Here is a 21194-nt window from a genome sequence, read left to right on the forward strand (position 1 = left end):
ATTTTAGAAATTTTTATTTCTTTCTTAAACTCCATATCGAGTCAAACTATATCACTTAAGTTAAAACATATAGAGTATCATTTTGGGTGTTCGAATTTTATTATCATGCCTAATTAATAGAAACTGACAAATAGTATATTCTCAATTTATGTGGTATAATTTTTTTTTAATTTATCAAAAAAGATTTTTTTTTGTATTTAGAAATAATTTAAAAACTTTTTATTATTTATTAATATTTTAAATTTCGTGTTCAATGCGCCATAAAAATAGGAGAGAATAGTAGTTATATGATGAGCTAAATAGTAGTATGTAACTATTTCAATATCGTAATTTATTTGTAACCCCACATTCTAATTCTAAATAGTAACTAAGTAGGTGTTTAGACATAAGAATTGTAAAATTCCAAAAAATTGATGAAATTTTTTTTTAAGTGAAAATGATATTTGAAATTTAAAGTTGTGTTTGGACATAAATTTTAGTTTGGGTTGTTTTTGAAGTTTTGTGAGTAATTTGAGTGAAACTTTTGAAAAATAACTTTTTGGAGTTTTTCAAATTTTCAAAAATTTCCAAAATGCATCTTCAAGTCAAATTTTACGAACAAGCCTGATTTTGGAAAAAAGTGATTTTTTTTTCGGGAAAAAGGAAAAAAAATTGTATGTCCAAACGGCGCTCTAAAATTGGTATCCTAAAACTGTAAATATACCCAAATTAAGGGGTACTCTCTAATTCATAAGCTAAACTGAAGAAGCATTTGACTATCACTGCACTCCCAAATTTCAGCTCCAAAATTCTTTTCACTCTTCAATCTCTCGTAGATCCTCAAAATAAACCCTAACCCTACCCTAATTTTTGGGGTTTTAATAAAATTCTTCAATTCTCGTCATAAATTCAGTTAATTTTTACATTTTAGCGAATCAAAATTGCGATTCAAACCGACGATCTAGATGATGAAAACTAGGGTTCTTTTACTCTGTTTTCTCATCTTTTCGTCGAATTTCTCTCATTTGCAGTCGGAGGAACCGAAGACTAACAAGTTCCGTGAACGAGAAGCTACAGATGATTCTACTGCTTATCCAAATTTGTAAATTTTCGATTCCTCTCTATGTACTAGCAAATTTTGTTGCATTTGACTTAATTTTTGCTGTAATACTGAAATTCTAGCTGCATTTGTACTCTATAGTATGTTTTAGCTGTGAATTGGTCAATTTTATATTTTGTTTAGCATTGTTTGCAGTTTAGATGATTCATCGGTTTAAAATTTGTATATTTCGATTAGTATGAAAAATATCTTGTATTTTGACATCATATTTGTTGTAAGAGAAATACATATTTTTAACTTGTGTTGCATTGGTATTTTATTGTTGTTGAACCGAAATTTCTTTGCTTATTCCTTTTGTGATTTTTTTATCAATTTCGTACTTTTTAGTCATATTTGCATTTAGTTTACAGTAATAGACTGAGAAAGAGATAGGAACTCGTGAGAATAATAATGAAGTTGAGACTGTATATTTGAGAATAGCCTATCACTCCTAGTTTCTTTTGGTGCGCTAATGAAGTTTTAGTTTGTGAAGATGGATATCAAGAGAATCATATTATGTTGTATATTCTCTACTTTTTTGGTATAAGGTTTGTATATGAGAAATTTGTCTATTATTAATAAAACTATTTACTCTATTAAAAAATAAATATACTATACAAAAACTAGAAACGTGTGAAAGTAATAATTGATTATGCTGAACATCTATTGTGATGCCTTCTCCTTGACGGCTTGACCTATGTAAGGTGTATTTACTGGGTGGCTTAACTTTTTAACTTTCTTATCCACATTGTTGTCATATGAGTTAATTTTACTTCTTGATTTCTTTGTTCTCATTCTCCTTTGTTTCCTACACAGTTTACGAATTACATTTCAAAGGCAAATTCACATCTTAGATGCTTCTTATGCTTTAAGATGAATTGTTTATTACTGGAATGGAATAAGCGCAAATGGTGCTTAATGGATATAGAGGATAACCAACACCTAGTAGTTTGGATTGAGGCATAATAGATTGATTGGTTGATTAGTTTATTAATTTCCTGTATTACTGCTTTTTATTTGACATCGTAAGTATGGTTAAAATTCTTTGAATTCTTTTCATTTACATATCAAAAAGACAATGAAAGAACTACTGAAGAGTTTCTAAAATGTATGCTGCAGAGATGAGGATGAATTGTTGAATACACAATGCCCTCAGCATTTGGAGCTAAGATGGCAGACAGAAGTTAGTTCTAGCGTGTATGCGTCTCCCTTGATTGCTGATATTAACAGGTAACATTGTACAAGATAATTTTTTTTTCTTCTGTAATTTACTTTGTTGTTTTACATGCAGTATATTTATTGCTTTAACGCTGCCTCTGAATGGTAAGGGTGCTGCAGTGTTTACTGTCATAAATAACTTGTTTTAATCAATTACAATGTGAAGAAAGAGAAAAAGATTAATCAAATATATTTTCTTTTTGCTGGGTGGCTTTAACTAATAAGAGAGGTCACCATGGATTTACATGGTCAATGAATGTGTCATCAAGCCCATTCCCCTGTCGCCAAAGGGAAAATAAGAGCAAAATGTACCATTATGCTAGTTGTACCAAATTTGATGAGTATGAGTCTTTGAAGTTGTAAAATATCATTGCAATTGCTTTATTCGATTTTATTCCTTTCAGCTCATTTGTTCATCCTAACAGACTTTTTCCATCTGTACATTAGTGATGGGAAGCTTGAGGTTGTAGTTCCCTCTTTTGTTCATTACTTGGAAGTTCTGGAAGGTTCTGATGGAGATAAACTACCAGGTATAATTTGTGGGAGGCTGTAATAAGAGTAACTTCAAATATTTTTAGGTAAATGTAAATGAAAACTTATTTGATTGGCTACAGAAGACTGGAGACACCCTTTACCTGGTGCACAGTCACCCAATCTAGCTTATAAATTGGATCTGAATTCAAATCTGGAATGTCAAAGGACAAGTTAATGTATTTATATGAATATTGTTCTGGATGTAGACTCATGAAATTTGAGAGAATCACGTAAATGAGATAATGTTTCCGCTAATGATATAACCTCACCTTATCAGGATGGCCAGCTTTTCATCAATCTACTGTTCATTCCAGTCCTTTCCTGTACGACATTGACAAGGATGGAGTGAGGGAGATAGGTTTGGCCACCTACAACGGTGAGGTGCTCTTTTTCAGGTAATGCTAAGTCATCTTTCGTAATATTTTCCTCTTTTAGTAATCGTGGTCATTTTGTCGACTCAATATGACATGGTTAACATCTGAATAGGGTCTCAGGATACTTGATGTCTGATAAACTTGAGATTCCTCGGTTGAAGGTTAAAAAAAATTGGCATGTGGGTTTGAGTTCAGACTCTGTGGACCGTTCTCATCCAGATGTCCATGATGACCAACTAATCCAGGAGCATCTGATGGAGTCTGTAGCCCGTAAGTATGTTGCTCTTTCATGGGCAAGTCAAAAGGATCATGTAAATTCTTGGATTTCTCTTTCGAGCTCCCTTTCTTTCCTCATTCGAATACCCGTTTGTTTATTATTTACATACTATAAAGCTGAACCAAGATAGGATCTCAGTGATCTTTTCTTAACCAAGTGCATTGTGACACTTGTTAGAAGTCTGAAGAAGCAACGATTAAACTTCTTTGAAAGTTAATATAAAGTACTGGTAATCAAAATTGATTGTAGGTTAAACTATGGATTGTCCAGATAGAAGTCTTTCATCTGGCACAAGTCATTGTTTGTTACTTGTATTCGACACTTGTATTTGGTTACCTTGGGTAACATTTCGCTTATAATTGGGCCTCTTATCATATTTCATGGACCTTAAATTTAGTTACTTTTTTTTGATGAAGTAAGGGAATTTCTTTAAATGGCATCAAGAAGATGCATAGCAAAAATTACAGCATAAAGTATTGTCTGCTCATATACAAAAACTTACAAAAACTTACCGGACAACTAAGGAGCAGACAAAATCCAGAAATAGTTCAACACTAGTTACAAGGGCCTGATTGAACCAACTAAATAAGTTAATTAAACAAGTGGCTTCAAGAGTGTGGTTGGGAGTTGAAATCCCATCAAAACATCTACGGTTCCTTTCATTCCAAGTACTCCAAAAAATAGCACCAGGTACCACTGACCAAGTCTTTTTGATGAATTTCCCAACTCTCCAAGAACACCAACTCTCATAAGCTTCCTTGATACTGTTTGGCATAACCCAGGCAAGTCCAAAAACTGATAAAAACATACTCCAAATATCAGCTGCTACTGAACAATGCAAAAAAAGATGCCTCACACTCTCAGATTCCATTTGGCACATATAACATCTATTTACAGTCGGCATACTCCTTCTGCTAAGATTGTCTTGAGTAAGACAAGCTTCATACAATGTTGTCCACATAAAGCCAGGTACTTTTGAAGGTAGTTTGGTTTTCCATATAAGCTTCCAAGGCCATTTGTCGATCAATTCCTTGTTGGAGAATAGATTGTCATATCCTCTTTTGACAGTATAGGTTCTCTCTTTTGATTCACCCCATTCCAACCTATCCTGCACCTGAGAATTGACATTAGCACCTTATAATTTATTGAGCAAACCCAACAGATTATCCATCTCCCAATCTTGGATGTCCCTTCTAAAATGTGGAGCCCAAGCACTATTTTGCCAAACATGTGAGATAGTTGCATTTTTATTACTAGCAAGTAAAAATAAAGCTGGAAATTCATCTTTCAGGGTCTCTGTTCCTAGCCATTTATCTTTCCAGAAAGATATATGAGCCCCGTTCCCTAACTTGAGTGATGACTTGAGCTTGAATTCTCTCCAAAGCTTTGAAATGTGTTTACAGGGCCCTGAACCATGTGGAGCTCTCCCCTGCCTAGTGCACCAGTTGTTTGCCACCCCATACTTTGCTTGAATAACTGTTTTCCATAGCCCCGATCTTTCCATGTTGTACCTCCAATGCCATTTCATCAATAAACTCTTGTTATGCAAGGCAAGATCCTTTATCCCTAGCCCTCCATGGTTCTTAGGAAGAATAACTCTTGGCCATTTAACTAGATGGAACTTGTGAGTGTCACTGATGCCTTCCCGTAAAAAATCTCTTCTTAATTGATCAAGTCTCCTTTGTACCTTAGCTGAGATTGGGAATAAGGACATGAAATATGTTGGTATGCTATCTAGCACACTATTGATGAGTGTAAGTCTGCCTCCAAAGGATAGGTATTGCATTTTCCAGGAAGCCAGTTTCCTTTCAAATTTTTCAATCACTCCATTCCAGATGCCTTGAGACTTGTATCTAGCTCCCAATGGGAGGCCCAGATATGATGTAGGGAAAGATCCCACTTTACAACACATAACCTTTGCAAGCTCATCCAGATTTGGGACTGTGTTAACCGGATAGATGTTGCTTTTCAGCATGTTCATGTGTAGGTCTGAAATAGCTTCAAAGATCATCATCGTGAGATTAAGATATAGAACTTGTGATTTTTCAGCTCCATAAAAAATCAGAGTGTCGTCTGCATATAGCAGATGCGACACTATCACCGAATTGCCCTCTTCATTGCCCACCTTAAAACCCTCTAGCCAATGGAGCTGGTTAGCTTTGTCTAACATTTTGCTTAGGCCTTCCATAGCAAGAATGAACAAAAAAGGTGACAGTGGATCTCCGTGTCAGGCCTTTTTGGGGAGAGAAAAACCCAACAGGTCCACCATTGATTAGAATTGAGTACTTCACTATGGTAATACAAAATTTAATCCATCTAATCCAGCGTTCTCCAAATCCCATCTTCCTGAGTATATTAATCAAGTACGCCCAATTGAGTTGGTCAAATGCCTTTTCAATGTCTAGTTTGAAAAGTAGACCAGGTTGCCCAGACTTCATCTTCCAATCTAATATTTCATTGGCTATTAGAGCTGCATCGGTGATCTGCCTTGATTTGATGAAAGCATTTTGATGTCCTGAAACTAGCTTCCCTATCACCCCTTTCAACCTCTCTGCTATGATCTTGGAGGCTATTTTATAAACACTGCCAATCAAGTTGATTGGTCTGTAGTCCCTTAATTCAGTGGCTCCTTTCTTCTTGGGGATTAGAGCTATGAACGAGGCATTACAAGACCTGACTAAGTTGCCATTCTGGTGAAAATAATGAAGTGCACCCATGATATCATTCTTTACTATTGCCCATGATTTATGGTAAAATGCCATGGTGTAACCATCTGGACCTGGAGCTTTATCAGGTGCACAAGCTTTGATAACGTCCAGAACTTCTGCCTCTTCAAATGGTCTTTCCAGCAACTCTTTCTCTTCTGAAGATAAAGTTGCTACATCTTCTAGCCTTGTTGAAGGTCTCCATCTTTCATTTTAGTTACTTGTGAACCTGTGCTTTCCTTTGCTTATATGTGTTCATAGTATTTAAGTGTTTTTCAAGGGGACTTCAGCCTTATGTATCTTTTATATTTAACAAGCCACTGTGGGATGACTATTTTGTACGAGCGATCATCTCTTTGTCTTTCAGGAGATACTCATGCATATCATTTGATTAACAATTTCCTTATGATAATCCTTTGGTCTCTTGAAGTGGAAAGGCAGGGTTTTGACCTACATCAACTTTTACTATATGCTAGAACATATCATAGATCTGAAATTTTCTTTTAGGTCATGATGCGTCCACTCACAGTAGCAACCATTCAGACTCTACTACATCAGCAATTCACAATGAGACGCATTCGGTTCTGAATGAAGTCCATCATGATGCATCCAACGGTTCAATATCTTTGCCATCAGAAGTTTCATATAACAATTCGTCTACTTTAGAGGACCAAAAGAGGACAAACAGTAGTCTAGGTGATGCAGAAACAAACATGGCTAACTCGAACAATAGTATTCTGAGTTCTGAAAATGAGAAAATTAGCAATTTGGAGAATGGAACCAGTACCGGAAGAAGACTTCTTGAAGATGATGTCTCGAAAAGATCTGAGGGAAGTGCTTCTGGGTCAAAAGATGTTGGAGCTGCGACTGTGGAAAATGAAGAAGGCCTAGAAGCAGATGCTGATTCATCTTTTGAGTTATTTCGTGACAGTGATGAGCTGGCAGATGAGTATAATTATGACTATGATGATTATGTTGATGAGGACACGTGGAAAGACGAAGAATTTCGGGAGCCAGAACATGAGAAATTGGAGGATTATGTGCATATTGATGCTCATGTTTTATGTACACCTGTAAGTCCTTTACAAAGACGGATTATAAAATAGATATCTATTTAGATACCTTATCAAAAAAAAAAGAAGATATTTATTAAGATCCTGATGTTTTTAAAGTTTTAAGGGTCTTATCTTTTGTATCAGGTCATAGCGGACATTGATAATGATGGGGTGTCAGAAATGATTATTGCAGTTTCTTATTTCTTTGACCATGAGTGAGTTCTCTCCTATATGTGCTATTTTGGTTCGCAGTGCTGTCTTGTTTTCCTGTTTCTGATGCCGCTGCTGATTGCTTTCTTTGTTGTGTCATTAGAAAGTTACCAAACTTCCTGGTGCCACACATGTTTATGAAAACTTGCCAAACATGTTTCCTTGGGGAAAATGCTTCCTCTTATGACTTATCTATCCTCTGGTAGTTTTAGCGTTGGACATGCTGGAATTAGGTCGTTACTAATCTTGAATGTGGCTTCTTCTGCATTGGGTGGGTTTATTGCTTTAAAATATAAATATTTGAGAGCTGCCTATGAGCATGGCTGTGTTAATGGCTTATGTTTATATATGCCAGTATATCTAAATATCCTTGAGATGCAATTATTATAGCCTAAGATCTTTTGAGTGGTTGCTCTTTGTGTCACAGCCACTATTTCTTGATGTCTCTCATCTTTGCTAATTGAGGTCGTGCTTAAACTTTAAAGTAACTCATGTATCTTTAGTTTTTATATCAAAAACAGCCCGTCAGTTTGCTTCATTTTAGGTGTCTCCAGCAGTAACAACAATGATTTGCAAGTTTAGTCTGGTGCATATGTCACAGCTGATTGATATTTAATCTATCAGGTACTATAAAAATTCAGAGCATTCAAAGGAGCTTGGAGACATTGACATTGGAAAATATGTATCTGGTGGTATTGTTGTTTTTAATCTAGATACCAAGCAAGTCAAGTGGACTCAACAACTGGACCTAAGTACTGACACAGGGAACTTCCGTGCCTACATATATTCTTCCCCTACGGTAGTTGATCTGGATGGTGATGGAAATTTGGACATTCTAGTTGGAACCTCTTATGGCTTGTTTTATGTCTTGGATCACAAGGGTAATCGGTCTTCATTTATTTTTATCTTCTTATTGTCATGTTGCAATATATTTTTAAGCATCTTCAGATTTTCAAAATTATTATCCAACTGAAAAGTAAAATATCTCCTCTTTCTCCCCCATGCCCCCCTGGGTGTTTATGGGATTCTTTTCCCATTATGAGATGCATGTCGACCTTTAAATACCCCTTTATGTCATGATTATTGTAATGTATTTCATTTTCTTCTAAAGCTTGCATGTGCCCTTTCTCTGCTAGCTTTCCTTTTAGATTGATTAAGCCCATGGGTTGGGGGTAATTCCCAGATGTAACCAACAATAGTTGATTGGTGCGACTGTCTTCTTTTGACTTTTGTGTTGTGGACATGTCTATCATGGAATGAGAAGTAGCAAGGAGCATCCATCTTTATAGTCTAATTTGTTTGATATTATTGTGCATCATCATACTCTTTGAAGGCTAAACCACTTACTGTATCAGGGAAGGTGAGGGATAAGTTTCCGCTTGAAATGGCTGAAATCCAAGGAGCAGTAATTGCAGCCGATATAAATGATGATGGCAAGATTGAACTAGTTACTACAGATTCGCATGGCAATATTGCTGCATGGACTGCACAGGGCAAAGAAATTTGGGAAAAGCATCTTAAAAGCCTTGTTCCACAGGTACACTACGGTGTCCTGTCTCCTTAGTTTCTCAACTAGCCTGAGTATGATATGCATGCAAAACTTTTAACCTCAGGGACCTGTCGTTGGTGATGTGGATGGGGATGGCCATACCGATATCGTTGTTCCAACACTTTCTGGGAATATTTATGTTCTTAGTGGCAAGGATGGCTCGTTTGTACACCCATATCCTTACAGGACTCATGGTAGAGTGATGAATCAAGTTCTTCTTGTTGACTTGACCAAACGTGGACAGAGGAAAAAAGGGCTTACAATTATCACAACTTCATTTGATGGTTACTTATATCTCATAGATGGACCTACGTCATGTGCTGATGTTGTAGATATTGGTGAAACATCGTAAGATGTCCTTAGGTTCTCTGTTTTTGTTCTGCTGTTCTCCTTTTAAAGGGAAACAAAAAATCTTCTTTTTAAAAGGTAATTTGAAAATGTGCTTTTCTTTGCTCTTGCTCACAGATACAGCATGGTCTTGGCTGACAATGTTGATGGTGGTGACGACCTCGATCTTATTGTGACAACCATGAATGGCAATGTCTTCTGTTTTTCGACGCCTTCTCCCCATCATCCCCTCAAGGTACTCGACAAGATAATCTCTCTTTTTTTTTTTTTTTTTTTTTGGCTTTGGTTTATATCCTTGAGCTGTTTGATTAGTAATATCTGCATGATCTGCACTGCAGGCATGGAGATCACCTAACCAAGGGAGAAATAATGCTGCATACAGATTAGATCGTGAGGGAGTCTATGTAACTCCATCATCAAGAGCTTTCCGTGATGAAGAAGGCAAGAGCTTTTGGGTTGAAATAGAAATTTTTGATAGATACAGATATCCATCTGGGTCTCAAGCTCCATATAATGTCACGGTAAAAAAGCGTTACCTTCTATTAAAGTTTTTCTTCTATTAACATCTCACTGCTCACTAGTTAGTAATGTATCTTTTTTATTTCTCCATTACGGCACAGGTGAGTTTGTTAGTACCTGGCAATTACCAAGGTGATAGAACTATTAAGCAAAATAAAATATTTGGTCAACCTGGAAAACATCGGGTTATGCTCCCAACTGTTGCTGTGAGGACTGCTGGAACTGTGTTGGTGGAGATGGTTGACAAGAATGGGCTATATTTCTCTGATGATTTTTCCTTGACATTCCATTTTCATTACTATAAGCTGTTAAAATGGCTTCTCGTTCTTCCTATGCTGGGGATGTTTGGTGTGCTTGTCATTCTTCGTCCACAGGAGGCCATGCCATTACCATCATTTTCGCGAAACACTAACTTGTAATGTTGCATGCATACACACAAAATTTGGCACATTAGAAGTGAGGCATTCTCTCCTGCTGGAACTTGAGCTGACAACCGCCTTTCAGGCCAGCGGGGAAGTTCAGCTGTTCAACTGTGAACAGACATATGTTGAACTATAGGAAGAGCGGACAATTGCCTTGATTTGATCTGAATCTGAATTTAGAGTATACGAAATCTGAGGTGTTTGTCATACCCTTCCCAGTGTAACAAACAGATGCCTTTTTGACACATTCAAGCGAACAATGATTATTTATTGAAACAACAGTTTGTTTGAAGGCGACATTCATCTTCCTTAAGTTTTCTGCTTTTACTTGAGTACTGTTCGCAGTTTTAACCCATTTTGTTGAACTAAATGTTTTTTCTATTAGATAGTTTCTGTTAACATTTAACATCTATATGTTAAAGTTCACCTTTCATGCTTTTGCCAATAAGGACTGATCTTATTATTGCATCACGCATCTCAAAATGTTAAGCACCTTAAAAGAATGAAGGAATGTAAGACTAGAACTGATCAAAGATTTCTTGAATTGAGATCATACCCTAAACATGGATAATAAGAGAAAGTTGAAGGTAAAGACTTTTAACAACAAATTGGGCTTATGCTTTATCACAGATTCTTTCACCAAATCCCGCTAATTCATCAATTTCCCCTCTTTACAGTTGGGATTTCAATTGAAGGTGTCAGCATTTTCTACAATGCAAATCAAAACATGGACTTAAACGAGTTTGCGTTGAGGAGAAACCAAAAATTTCAATTCTATTTTAACCTCTTATGACAATAGCCAAAGCTAAAACTCGATATCTGTGAAAGGAATTGGAAGATACAAAGCTGGATATTCCAAGATATAATCGTCTTGGGGGTGGAGTGGTCATTATTTTTGTTGTTGTTTTGGGGGTGGGGGTGGGGTTGGGGGGAAGTGGTGGGCTGGAGATTGGATTGATCAGGGGTACATTCAGGGCTCGTTTGGTATGAGAAATAAGGGATAATTTATCCCGGAATTAAATTTGAGATGAGTTTGTCCGATGTTTGGTTGGGACTATGGCTGTCCAACGGGACAGGACGACATTTAAGCGGGAAGGTGGCGGGACAGGACGAAACGGGACAGGACGAGACGAAACGGGACGGGACGGGACGGGATGAAACGTTCGTCCCATCCCGTCCCGCTAACAAACGGGATGGGACGGGACGGGACGGGACAGGTTCGTGGGCCTTAAGTGTATTTTTTTTATAAAAAAAAATGTCTAGTTTTTTTAAAATTACTATGTTTTTAAAGTTTGCAACGACTAGATTTTTGACTTATTTAATAAACTTAAATATTATTATGTTAAAACAAAAATTAGAAAACTAAGTAAAGAATTATAAAATATTAAAACATAAGACTTGTAATGAAATATTCTAGTAATTGTAAATTTATAATAGAGTTATAATTTATTTAATATAATTTCAAAGTATTAACTATTAAGTAACTAATACAATTCATAAAAAAAAAATTCAACGCTTAGAGCCTTTTATTTTATTAATGGAACTTTCAAATGTCAAATACAAATATAATTCTTTTGAAGAGTACCTAATCTACGCAGCCACCTTCTAGGAAGGGTTCTGTTTGAACTAAGCCTCTTAGTAGCCAATTATAAATTATCATACTAATATTTGTAAGCTCCTATATAGCTTCTTTGTAACTTATCAATAATATCTCTCGGACATTCTATTAGAATTGGCAATGTTGATTGATGTTCCATGAGCTCCATGCCGTCATTGCTCCCAGTGCTAAGTATCTCATTGTATTCTTCTTCTTCTTCCCTAATGGTTAATTTTTCAAAACCAAGATTTCTTCTTTCTGAATTAATCCAATCTCTGAATAATACAGAAATCTCTAGACTGTCCTCCGCTAGTGCATGTTTATGATCTTCAATTTGAAATCTTGTCGCGCTAAAAGCACTCTCCAATGCTACTGATGATGCTTGAATAGCCAGGATATCTCGGGCCATTATTGAAAGTGTTGGAAAAGCCTTGTCACGCTCCCTCCACCATGACAAAAGTTGTTCCTTGCCTTCTTCGTCTTTAATACTTTCCAATCCTTGATTAAGATAAGAATCAAGTTCATCATCAATAGAGGAATCAAAACCTGTTATATCATCCATATCTTCCATAAAACTTCTGCTCTAGACTTAGAAGTAGAAGGAGCAGTTTCACAACCTGTTGTATTCATAGATTTGTATTTATCAAATATTGATCTAGCATAAGAATATATGCTAGCTTGGCAGTCTTCAAGAGATGGTTGTTCATTTTCTTGAATTGCTAAATTCTCATAAATTTTATGTACAAGTCCCTTTGCACCTCTTAGTTTTAAAGATGGGTTAAGCAGAGTAGAAATTAAATAAACTTCGGGAATAGGAAAAAAATACCTTTTAAATTTTGAAATCATCTCATTAATGGCCGGTGCATAAGTTGGATTTGTTTTATACTTACCAAATACAACAGAAATTCCACAAATATACCATAATATTTGTGTAACACTAGGATAATATATACCAGAAAATTATTTTGTAGCATAATAAAATTTTTCTAAAAATTTAGTAAGCTTTTTTCTAAAGTAAACACAACAATTAAATACTAAAATGATACGCAAAAATTATATATTAAAATTAGGAGATGGAACGAGTGCATCGTGATTAAATATTGAAACTTGAAGAAATTGTCCAAAATATTGCTCCAAATACTTGACGAATTAATTTGAAGCTTGAAAGTTGCTCCAAAACATTTGCCCAAATACTTGAAAGTTATCATTTGATACTTGATAGTAAGAAAATTGAGAGAATAATATAGATAAAATATTAGAATGTAAGAGATTTGAGAGAGAAGATTGATTTTTGTGGGAAAAAATGAAGAAGAATGGGGGGTATTTTTAGTAGAAAATATGGCCAAAGTGTAATTTAATAAACTTAGGGGTTATATTAAAAGTTTGGGGGGGGGGGGTAGGGGCTGTTTGGACTGTTGGCAACGGCTATTTTGCAATTTTAACCGTTGGACAACGGCTAGCTTTTTAAAAAAAAAATAAAATAAAATTGGCGGGACGGGACGGGGGACGGGACAAGATGGGACGGGACGCGGGACGGGACAAAACGGGACCAAACGGTTGTATATTGAAATACCGTTTATATCCAAATACCGTGATTAAATATTAAAACTCGTATTTGTATAACTAATTCCAGGATTGCAGTGTTTTTAATATCCCTTTGGGAGGGTGGGATAACTCATCCCGGGATAATTAATCATGGGATAACTTATTTCCCAACCAAACTGACCCCTCAAAGTTATGCAAAAACTTCAGCTACTTCAGAGGGCCTAAAGAATTGCCAATGGAGAACGTAAGGCAAATATTGGTTGACTGCATGCAATTACAAACAAAACTATCCATCCAATATGCGTTTCTTAATTATGAAAAGCTACATTTGAAACAATTCTCTGGACAATGCTTCCTGCCCGTATTTACTTCCTGGTTCCTACAAATCTACAATGACAACTTAATGTCAACCTATACAGACCTCCCACCAAAACAGATATCCAATATGGAAGAGGATCTTGTCATGCTTTCTTGTGGCAACTAGTTTACAATGTATGAAATTCAATCAGAGAAGCTCGTGATGAATGGGTTTGAGCCGTCGCTGGACACTCAACCGGTTTAAATTATATTCGACGTTACAATGGAAGTTCGAGCTCATCTTGGTAATGGGTTGAGAATAGGAATTAAACTCAATGAGACTGATTTTCCTGAGCTGTCAGCTCCTGGCTTGTTAATAAGGTGAGAGCTTCAAGCCTGATTTTTCGTGGGGCATGCTCCACACAAGCACACTCTTTTGCTGCAACTTTTGCACATACACCACAATAGATGCAATGAAATCAATCCTTATTCTGAACTCTTTCTCACTAGCCTGAAACATATATAAGCCGTGCATGCTTCTGAGCAGGCTGCTAGGCCGAACTTACACGGATTGTCAAAGAAGTGCCATCGCATGCAAATTACGTTTACCACAGAACTTACTATTGGAGTCACAGAACTAATTACCTTAAAGTTGGACATCCTTCTAAAGTTTGTGTCTGCCTAATAGCTTATCCTGCATATCTAAACTACTTTGGCAAAGATACTACAAAGACCTTGAAGTGAATGAGAGATCCTTGAATAAGACTTGAAGATTGTGTGTACGTACTTGCCCTAGTAAGTTTCCCTATGTAAAAGGACACGGCGTATACAGTATTTGAGACTTCAGGTTTGGGCCATGTCCAATGATCTATTCCAAGAACTAAGAATGAATATCTACTATCGCCTAGAAAACATACTGTTAAGGTAAAACAAATATTCTGCTGACTTTGTGCCTCATAATTCAAAAGTTAGTGCCGATTAGAACTCATTTCAGATACAATAGAAGATCTTAAAGAACCATTGAGGCAGGTATTTAGCTCAGGGGAGCTACTAAACCTTTCTAACAGTTTAGTCAAGGAAAGATCGATGCAGATCTAGGGCAGGTTATACGAGTTCAACCGAACTCATTGCTTTCGGTTTAACCATTTATAAATATGCTTCCATGCATGTAGAATATATCACACAAACTTCAAATCTACTAACTCTATATCCTAGTTTCACCTTTAAGCTAAGGGATAAAGTAAAAGCTACCACATAGATGGAGCAATCAGGTTTGATCGCGAAGAAGAGCTAAGCAATGCCTCATAGAAGCTCACAATCATACTCATCTAACATTTCAACACAACATATAAAAGACTCCAGTGAGAACCTAAGTAAAGGCCCGTTTTCCAATTGGAACAAATGAGTTCCAAACAAAATCAAATCATCTCTGAGTAAGAAGAGCTACACTCCCTTAGTTGATAGCTCAGACGATTCAAGTCATCCACAATAGGTGTTTATTTTTTATTTTTTTTTATAACTGTAGTGTCTGTGCCAGCTTGCCCCTACCTTGAGTATTTCATTGTGTACCTGCTATCTCCTACCAGCACTGTTACCAGGGGTCTACCAAGACTTAGACAGATAGGATGAAATCATCGATCGTTCTCTAATCACAGCTAGGATTTCAAACTTGGTCTCCTATAGTTTTCATACATTTCATTGACCATCTTTAAAACATATTTCAAGCATTTAGATAGGTTTATATCATCAAGGAAAGACACAAGTATAGCAAAAACATGTTCCATTCCAGAGTTGACAACAAACAGTAGATTTATATACAAGTCTAGACAATCCAATATCAGTATGTAAATCTGAACAGAAACAAAAAGCATTTGGAGATGCAATTACAAGTATATCAATAGAACATAAGACAAGAGAGCTTAGGGAAAGCATTAATAGACCTGTAAAACAGGCCTTTTCCCAAGCCTTTTGATTTCTCTATCCATTTGGCCAGTGAGCATCAAACCAAACATCTTGAAATCACATAATAAAGACCAAAAAGGGTGTCCAAATGTTGCAGGAACATTCCCTTCAACAAAAAAATGACTATACCAAGCCAAGCCATACCCAAGAATTGGCACAAAAATCACAAACCACTTATTAAACAGCAGTGTGTAAACCAAGCACAAGATACTGCAAAGTGTACCCACAAAATGCCAACGCCTTGTTGCTAGTTTTGAGTGTTGGTTCATGTAAAAAGGCCAAAATTCCTCCATGTTTCTGAAATTCATAGCTACCGTCACTGCAACTTAATCACAAAAAAAGTTTTGCCAAGATCAGATCTTTGAACCAAATAAGCAAATACCCAGAAATGTTTTGCCAAGAAAAACAGTTCAAGAACCCCCAAAAAATGTTTTATTGAATCAATTTTTTTTTTTTGGGTTTTAAATGTTCTAGAGTCAATTTCTTGGAGTTTGAAATCAAATCTAGAATGTTTTTCAGCAAATTAAGGTTTTGGGGATGACCAAAACACAAAAATTTGGTTGCAAGATCCAAGAAAAATTGGCGTGGTTGACTAAATATGTGAAGTAAAAAAATAAGAAAAATGTAAAAGTGGGGGCCTTGTGCCACAGAAGAGAGATTCTTGTACCTACTATATTGCACTGTAATATTAGTTTGGGAAGTTAAAGAAATCAAAAGAAAAAGGTGGGTGCCTGTGGTTTTGGATTTAAACTTTAAACTTTAAAAGAGTAAATGATTTTCAAAAAGTAATATTGTAAAATGGTCTTTATCAAATTCCAGATGTGTGATAGCAAAATAATTTATCAGATTGCAAAATTGAGTTGATTGGTCCATTTTTTCCTTGCTTCCGGTGTTGACCAGTGTCTTGTTTGTCCCATTGTTTATGTTGGTTTCCCACTCTAAACTAGCACCTGCATTGGACTCGACTAATTCGGACGTATTCCATGATAATTTTTTTTTATATTATATACGGTTAAAGTTAGGAAAGACCGATTTTAAAGTTTTCATAGCATTTTCTAGCCCGGCCTCGATATGATCGAAGCATAACCCAAGGCTCGTTCTCGAAACACTCGCCTCGCCATGGAATATCGAAGACTCGTCATGACGTACCTCGAAGCAACATGAAAATCGACGACCGTTATGAAAAGGAGGAAGACCCCCGAGGGCACGTGATGAGGACTGACAAAGTCTGCAAAGAATAGTACAAATCCATACTGAACAGTTATATAGCTGTACCAATAGCATTTCTCCATCATGATTAGACATGTACTATGTAAGGATCCCCTTCCTGTATAAAGGGGACCCTTATCATCTTGTAAGAGGGATTCAGATCATTATCGAATACACACTGTTGAATAATATACCACATTCTCTGCTCTTCTTGCTAAAATTTGCTCAACAATTACTCTATAACTTTATTGCTCCTCATTTATTGCGTTCATTTATTGTTCATCATTTATTCATATATTGTTCTTTATTTATTGCTCATCATCAACCTATTAAAGGCTGCCCTCGAGGTCCCACATTGCAGAGCCCGAGGCCCTTCGTCTTATAACCACATTGGTTTGTCTATCATTTCTTGCTCATTTATGCTTAACATCATTCACCTAGCAACTAGTATTAAGATAAATCATGTATTTTTAGAACCACAAATCAAATATAATTGTAAATACCATTTTCAAGGTAAACAGTTTGGCGCCCACCGTGGGGCTGAGAATAATAGTGATTGTTTTGGTGCTAGTTTCCTGAAAACATAAGTTATTTTTCACACTTTTTCTTGTCCAGGGATCTTTGATTCCAGGTCAAAAAATGTCTAACCCAACAAATGCACACGAAAACAACGGTATTGGGCTTCATGGAAAGAACGGACCAGAAGAACATCAGCACATCATTCACATGATCGTTGGAGAAATCGACATCCCACAAGGACACGTGTTCAAACGGGCCAAAGTGTCCATCGCAACGGGAAAGCAAACTCGGAGCTATGTACCCTGGGACGCTCTTATATTTAGAAAAGAATATATCGCAACATCATCCCAACCACATAATGATGCATTGGTAATTTCTTTTCTTTTGAATAACGTTCAAATTAAACGCCTACTCGTGGATCCAGGTAGCTCAGCCAACGTAACCAGGTCAAAGGTGGTGGAGCTCGGATTGCTCGATCAGATCATACCCACCTCTCGAATCCTTAATGGATCCAACGTGGCAAGTGAGAAAACGAGAGGAGAATCATCCTTCCAGTCAGCATGTCCGGTACAGTTCAAGACACCAAGTTTCATGTCATCGAAGGTGACATAAGATACAATGCCTTACTTGGTAGACCGTGGATACACAACATGGGGGCGGTACCATCAACTCTTCACTAGATGATGAAGTTCCTAATGAAAAATGGTATAAAAATGGTGTACGGAGAACAATGTGCAGCAAAAGAGATGTTCGTAGTAAACAACATGGCACCAACATCGACTCCCCCCATTTGGGACGACCCCCGAGGAATAGGTGGTCTGTAAGCATTCGAACGAAGATGACGAAGAAGACTTCCTCACTCCTCGAACCTTCATTACCCCTGAGGAGTTGGATGCAACAAAATCAACGGTTGAAGAACTCGAGCAGGTCATTTTGATCAAGCATCTTTCGGATCGAAAGGTATACCTGGGAACGGGGTTAACCCCCAAACTCAGGAAAAAGCTCATTCATTTCTTAATGACAACGTTGATTGCTTTGCTTGGTCTTATTTAGACATAACAGGGATCTTGCCGAAAATAATCACTTATCGACTAAGTGTCGATCCCAAGTTCAAACTGAAGCAACAAAGGAGGCCTCAGTCCGAGGTAAAACATGCGTTCATCAAGGATGAGGTAACAAAACTCCTCAAAATAGGATCAATTAGGGAGGTAAAATACCCCGAATGGTTGGACAATGTAGTGGTGGTCCCAAAAAAAGAAAATAAATTAAGAATGTGCGTAGATTATAAAGACTTGAACAAAGCATGCCCAAAGACTCATTCCCATTGTCCAACATCGATCGTTTGATCGATGCCACGACCAGTCACGAGATCCTCACTTTTCTCGACGCCTATTCCAGGTATAATCAAATTCAAATGAACCCAGAGGATAGGGAAAAGACTTCATTTATCACGAAGTATGGTACATACTGCTATAACGCAATGCCCTTCGGACTAAAAAACACAGGATCTACAAACCAACGCCTAGTTAATAAGATGTTCGAACATCAAATAGGTCAATCTATAGAAGTTTACGTTGATGACATGCTAGTTAAGTCCCTGCGCGTAGAGGACCATTTGACTCATTTGCAGGAAACATTCGATATCCTTAGAAGTTACAACATGAAGCTCAACCCCGAGAAATATGCCTTCGGAGTAGGATCGGGCAAATTTTTAGGCTTCATGGTGTTGAATAGGGGGATCGAGATTAACCCTGACAAAATCAAGGACATTGAAGAAATCACGGTGGTGAACAATGTGAAGGTCGTGCAATGACTGACCGGGCGGATAGCGGCTTTAGACCGATTTATCTCAAGATCGTCAGATCGGAGTCATCATTTCTTCTCTTTTCTCAAAAAGAAAAACAGCTTTGAGTGGACTCCGAAATGCCAACACGCTTTAGAGAAATTAAAGCGGTATCTCTCGAGCCTGTCTTTGCTCCACACCCCGAAAGTAGATGAAATGTTGGACTTATATCTGGCCATATCCGAAGTAGTGGTAAGTGGTGTGTTGATTCGGGAAAAACAAGGTACGTAATTCCCTGTTTATTATGTAAGTCGGACTCTAGGAGATGCTGAAATCAGGTATCCCTACTTAGAAAAAATTGCTCTTGCATTAATAAGTGCATCTCAGAAATTAAAACCTTATTTTCAGTGCCATCATATATGTGTTTTAACAACATACCCTCTTCGAAACATCTTGCACAAGCCTGAATTATCGAACAAATTGGCCAAATGGGCCATCGATCTAGGAGGGTATGATATCGATTATCAACCTCGGACGGCTATCAAGTCCCAATTTTTTTTAGACTTCGTGGCTGATTTTACGCCTGCCCTCGTTCCTGAGGTAGAGAAAGAACTCTTGCTAGAAACGGGCACATCATTGGGGGTGTTGACCCTATTCACTGACGGTGCCTCGAACGTAAAAGGGTCCGGGATCGGCATCATTCTGAAACCACCTACGGGCGGCATGATTAGGAAATTTATAAAAACTCCAAAATTCACTAACAACGGGGTCGAGTATAAGGCTATGATTGCAGGTATCGAGCTGGCTAAGAGCCTAGGAGCAGAAGTCATCGAAGTAAAATGCGACTCCCTCCTGGTAGTTAACCAAGTGAATTGTAGCTTTGAGGTTCGAGAAGATAGGATGCAAAGATACTTATACAAACTTCAGGTCATGTTGCATCATTTCAAAGAATGGACTCTAGTCCACATTCCCCGAGATCAGAACAGTGAGACCGATGCACTCACGAACCTGGGGTCATCTGTCGATGAAGATGACATACTCTCAGGGGCTGTTGTACAGTTGTCCAAATCGGTGATCGAAGAGGGCCATGACGAGATCAACTCAACAAGTCTAACATGGGATTGGAGGAAAAAGTATATCAACTATTTGAAAAACGGGAAGCTGCCCACAAATCCAAAGGAATCGAGGGCCCTCCGAGCCAAAGCAACTCGATTTTCACTCGACGAGAATGGAACATTATATAGAAGGACCTTCGACGGACCTCTAGCAGTATTCTTGGGACCGGGAGACACCGATTATGTACTTCAAGAAATCCACGAGGGCACTTGTGAAAATTATTCCGATGCCAATTCTTTAGTTCGAAAGGTGATCAGGGCAGGCTGCTATTGGGACAACATGGAGAAGGACACCAAATGAATTCATTCGAAAATATGACAAATGCCAAAGGTTTGCGCCGATAATTCACCAACCTAGTGAACAACTACATTTAGTCTTATCACCATGGCCGTTCATGAAATGGGGGATGAACATCGTCGGCCCCTTACCAACGACACCAGGTAAAGCCAAATTTATTCTATTTATGACTGATTATTTCTCGAAATGGGTGGAAGAACAGGCATTCGAGAAGATAAGAGAAAAAGAAGTCATCGACTTCATCTGGGATCACATCATATGCCGATTCGGGATCCCTTTCGAGATTGCATGTGGTAATGGGAAGCAGTTCATAGGCAGCAAGGTGACAAACTTCCTTAAAGATCATAAGATCAAGAGAATCCTGTCAACTCCCTATCACCCATGTGCGAATGGACATGCCGAGTCCACAACAAGACCATTATCTAAAACTTGAAAAAGAGGTTAGAAAATGTGAAGGGAAAATGGAGAGAGGTATTGCCCAAAGTACTATGGGCATACCGAAAAACTTCAAAGTCCACCATAGGAGAGACACCGTTCTCTTTGGTATACGGGTATGAGGCTCTAATACCGGTCGAGGTCG

General features: G+C 37.4%; 1 protein-coding gene across 1 annotated transcript; it reads left to right on the top strand.

The window, feature by feature from the left end:
• Positions 1–731: 731 nt before the first annotated feature.
• LOC107807393 (protein DEFECTIVE IN EXINE FORMATION 1) lies at positions 732–10586 on the top strand. Its single transcript, XM_016631748.2, has 13 exons — positions 732–1081; positions 2198–2308; positions 2744–2826; positions 3108–3225; positions 3317–3474; positions 6694–7259; positions 7386–7456; positions 8076–8332; positions 8807–8988; positions 9065–9348; positions 9466–9583; positions 9687–9869; positions 9969–10586. The coding sequence occupies exons 1-13, from the start codon at positions 945–947 to the stop codon at positions 10284–10286; spliced, it is 2586 nt and encodes an 861-aa protein (XP_016487234.2). The 5' UTR covers positions 732–944; the 3' UTR covers positions 10287–10586.
• The last annotated feature ends 10608 nt before the right edge of the window (positions 10587–21194 follow it).

Source organism: Nicotiana tabacum, chromosome 10 (genome assembly GCF_000715075.1).
Source record: "Nicotiana tabacum cultivar K326 chromosome 10, ASM71507v2, whole genome shotgun sequence".
NCBI classification, from domain to species: domain Eukaryota; kingdom Viridiplantae; phylum Streptophyta; class Magnoliopsida; order Solanales; family Solanaceae; genus Nicotiana; species Nicotiana tabacum.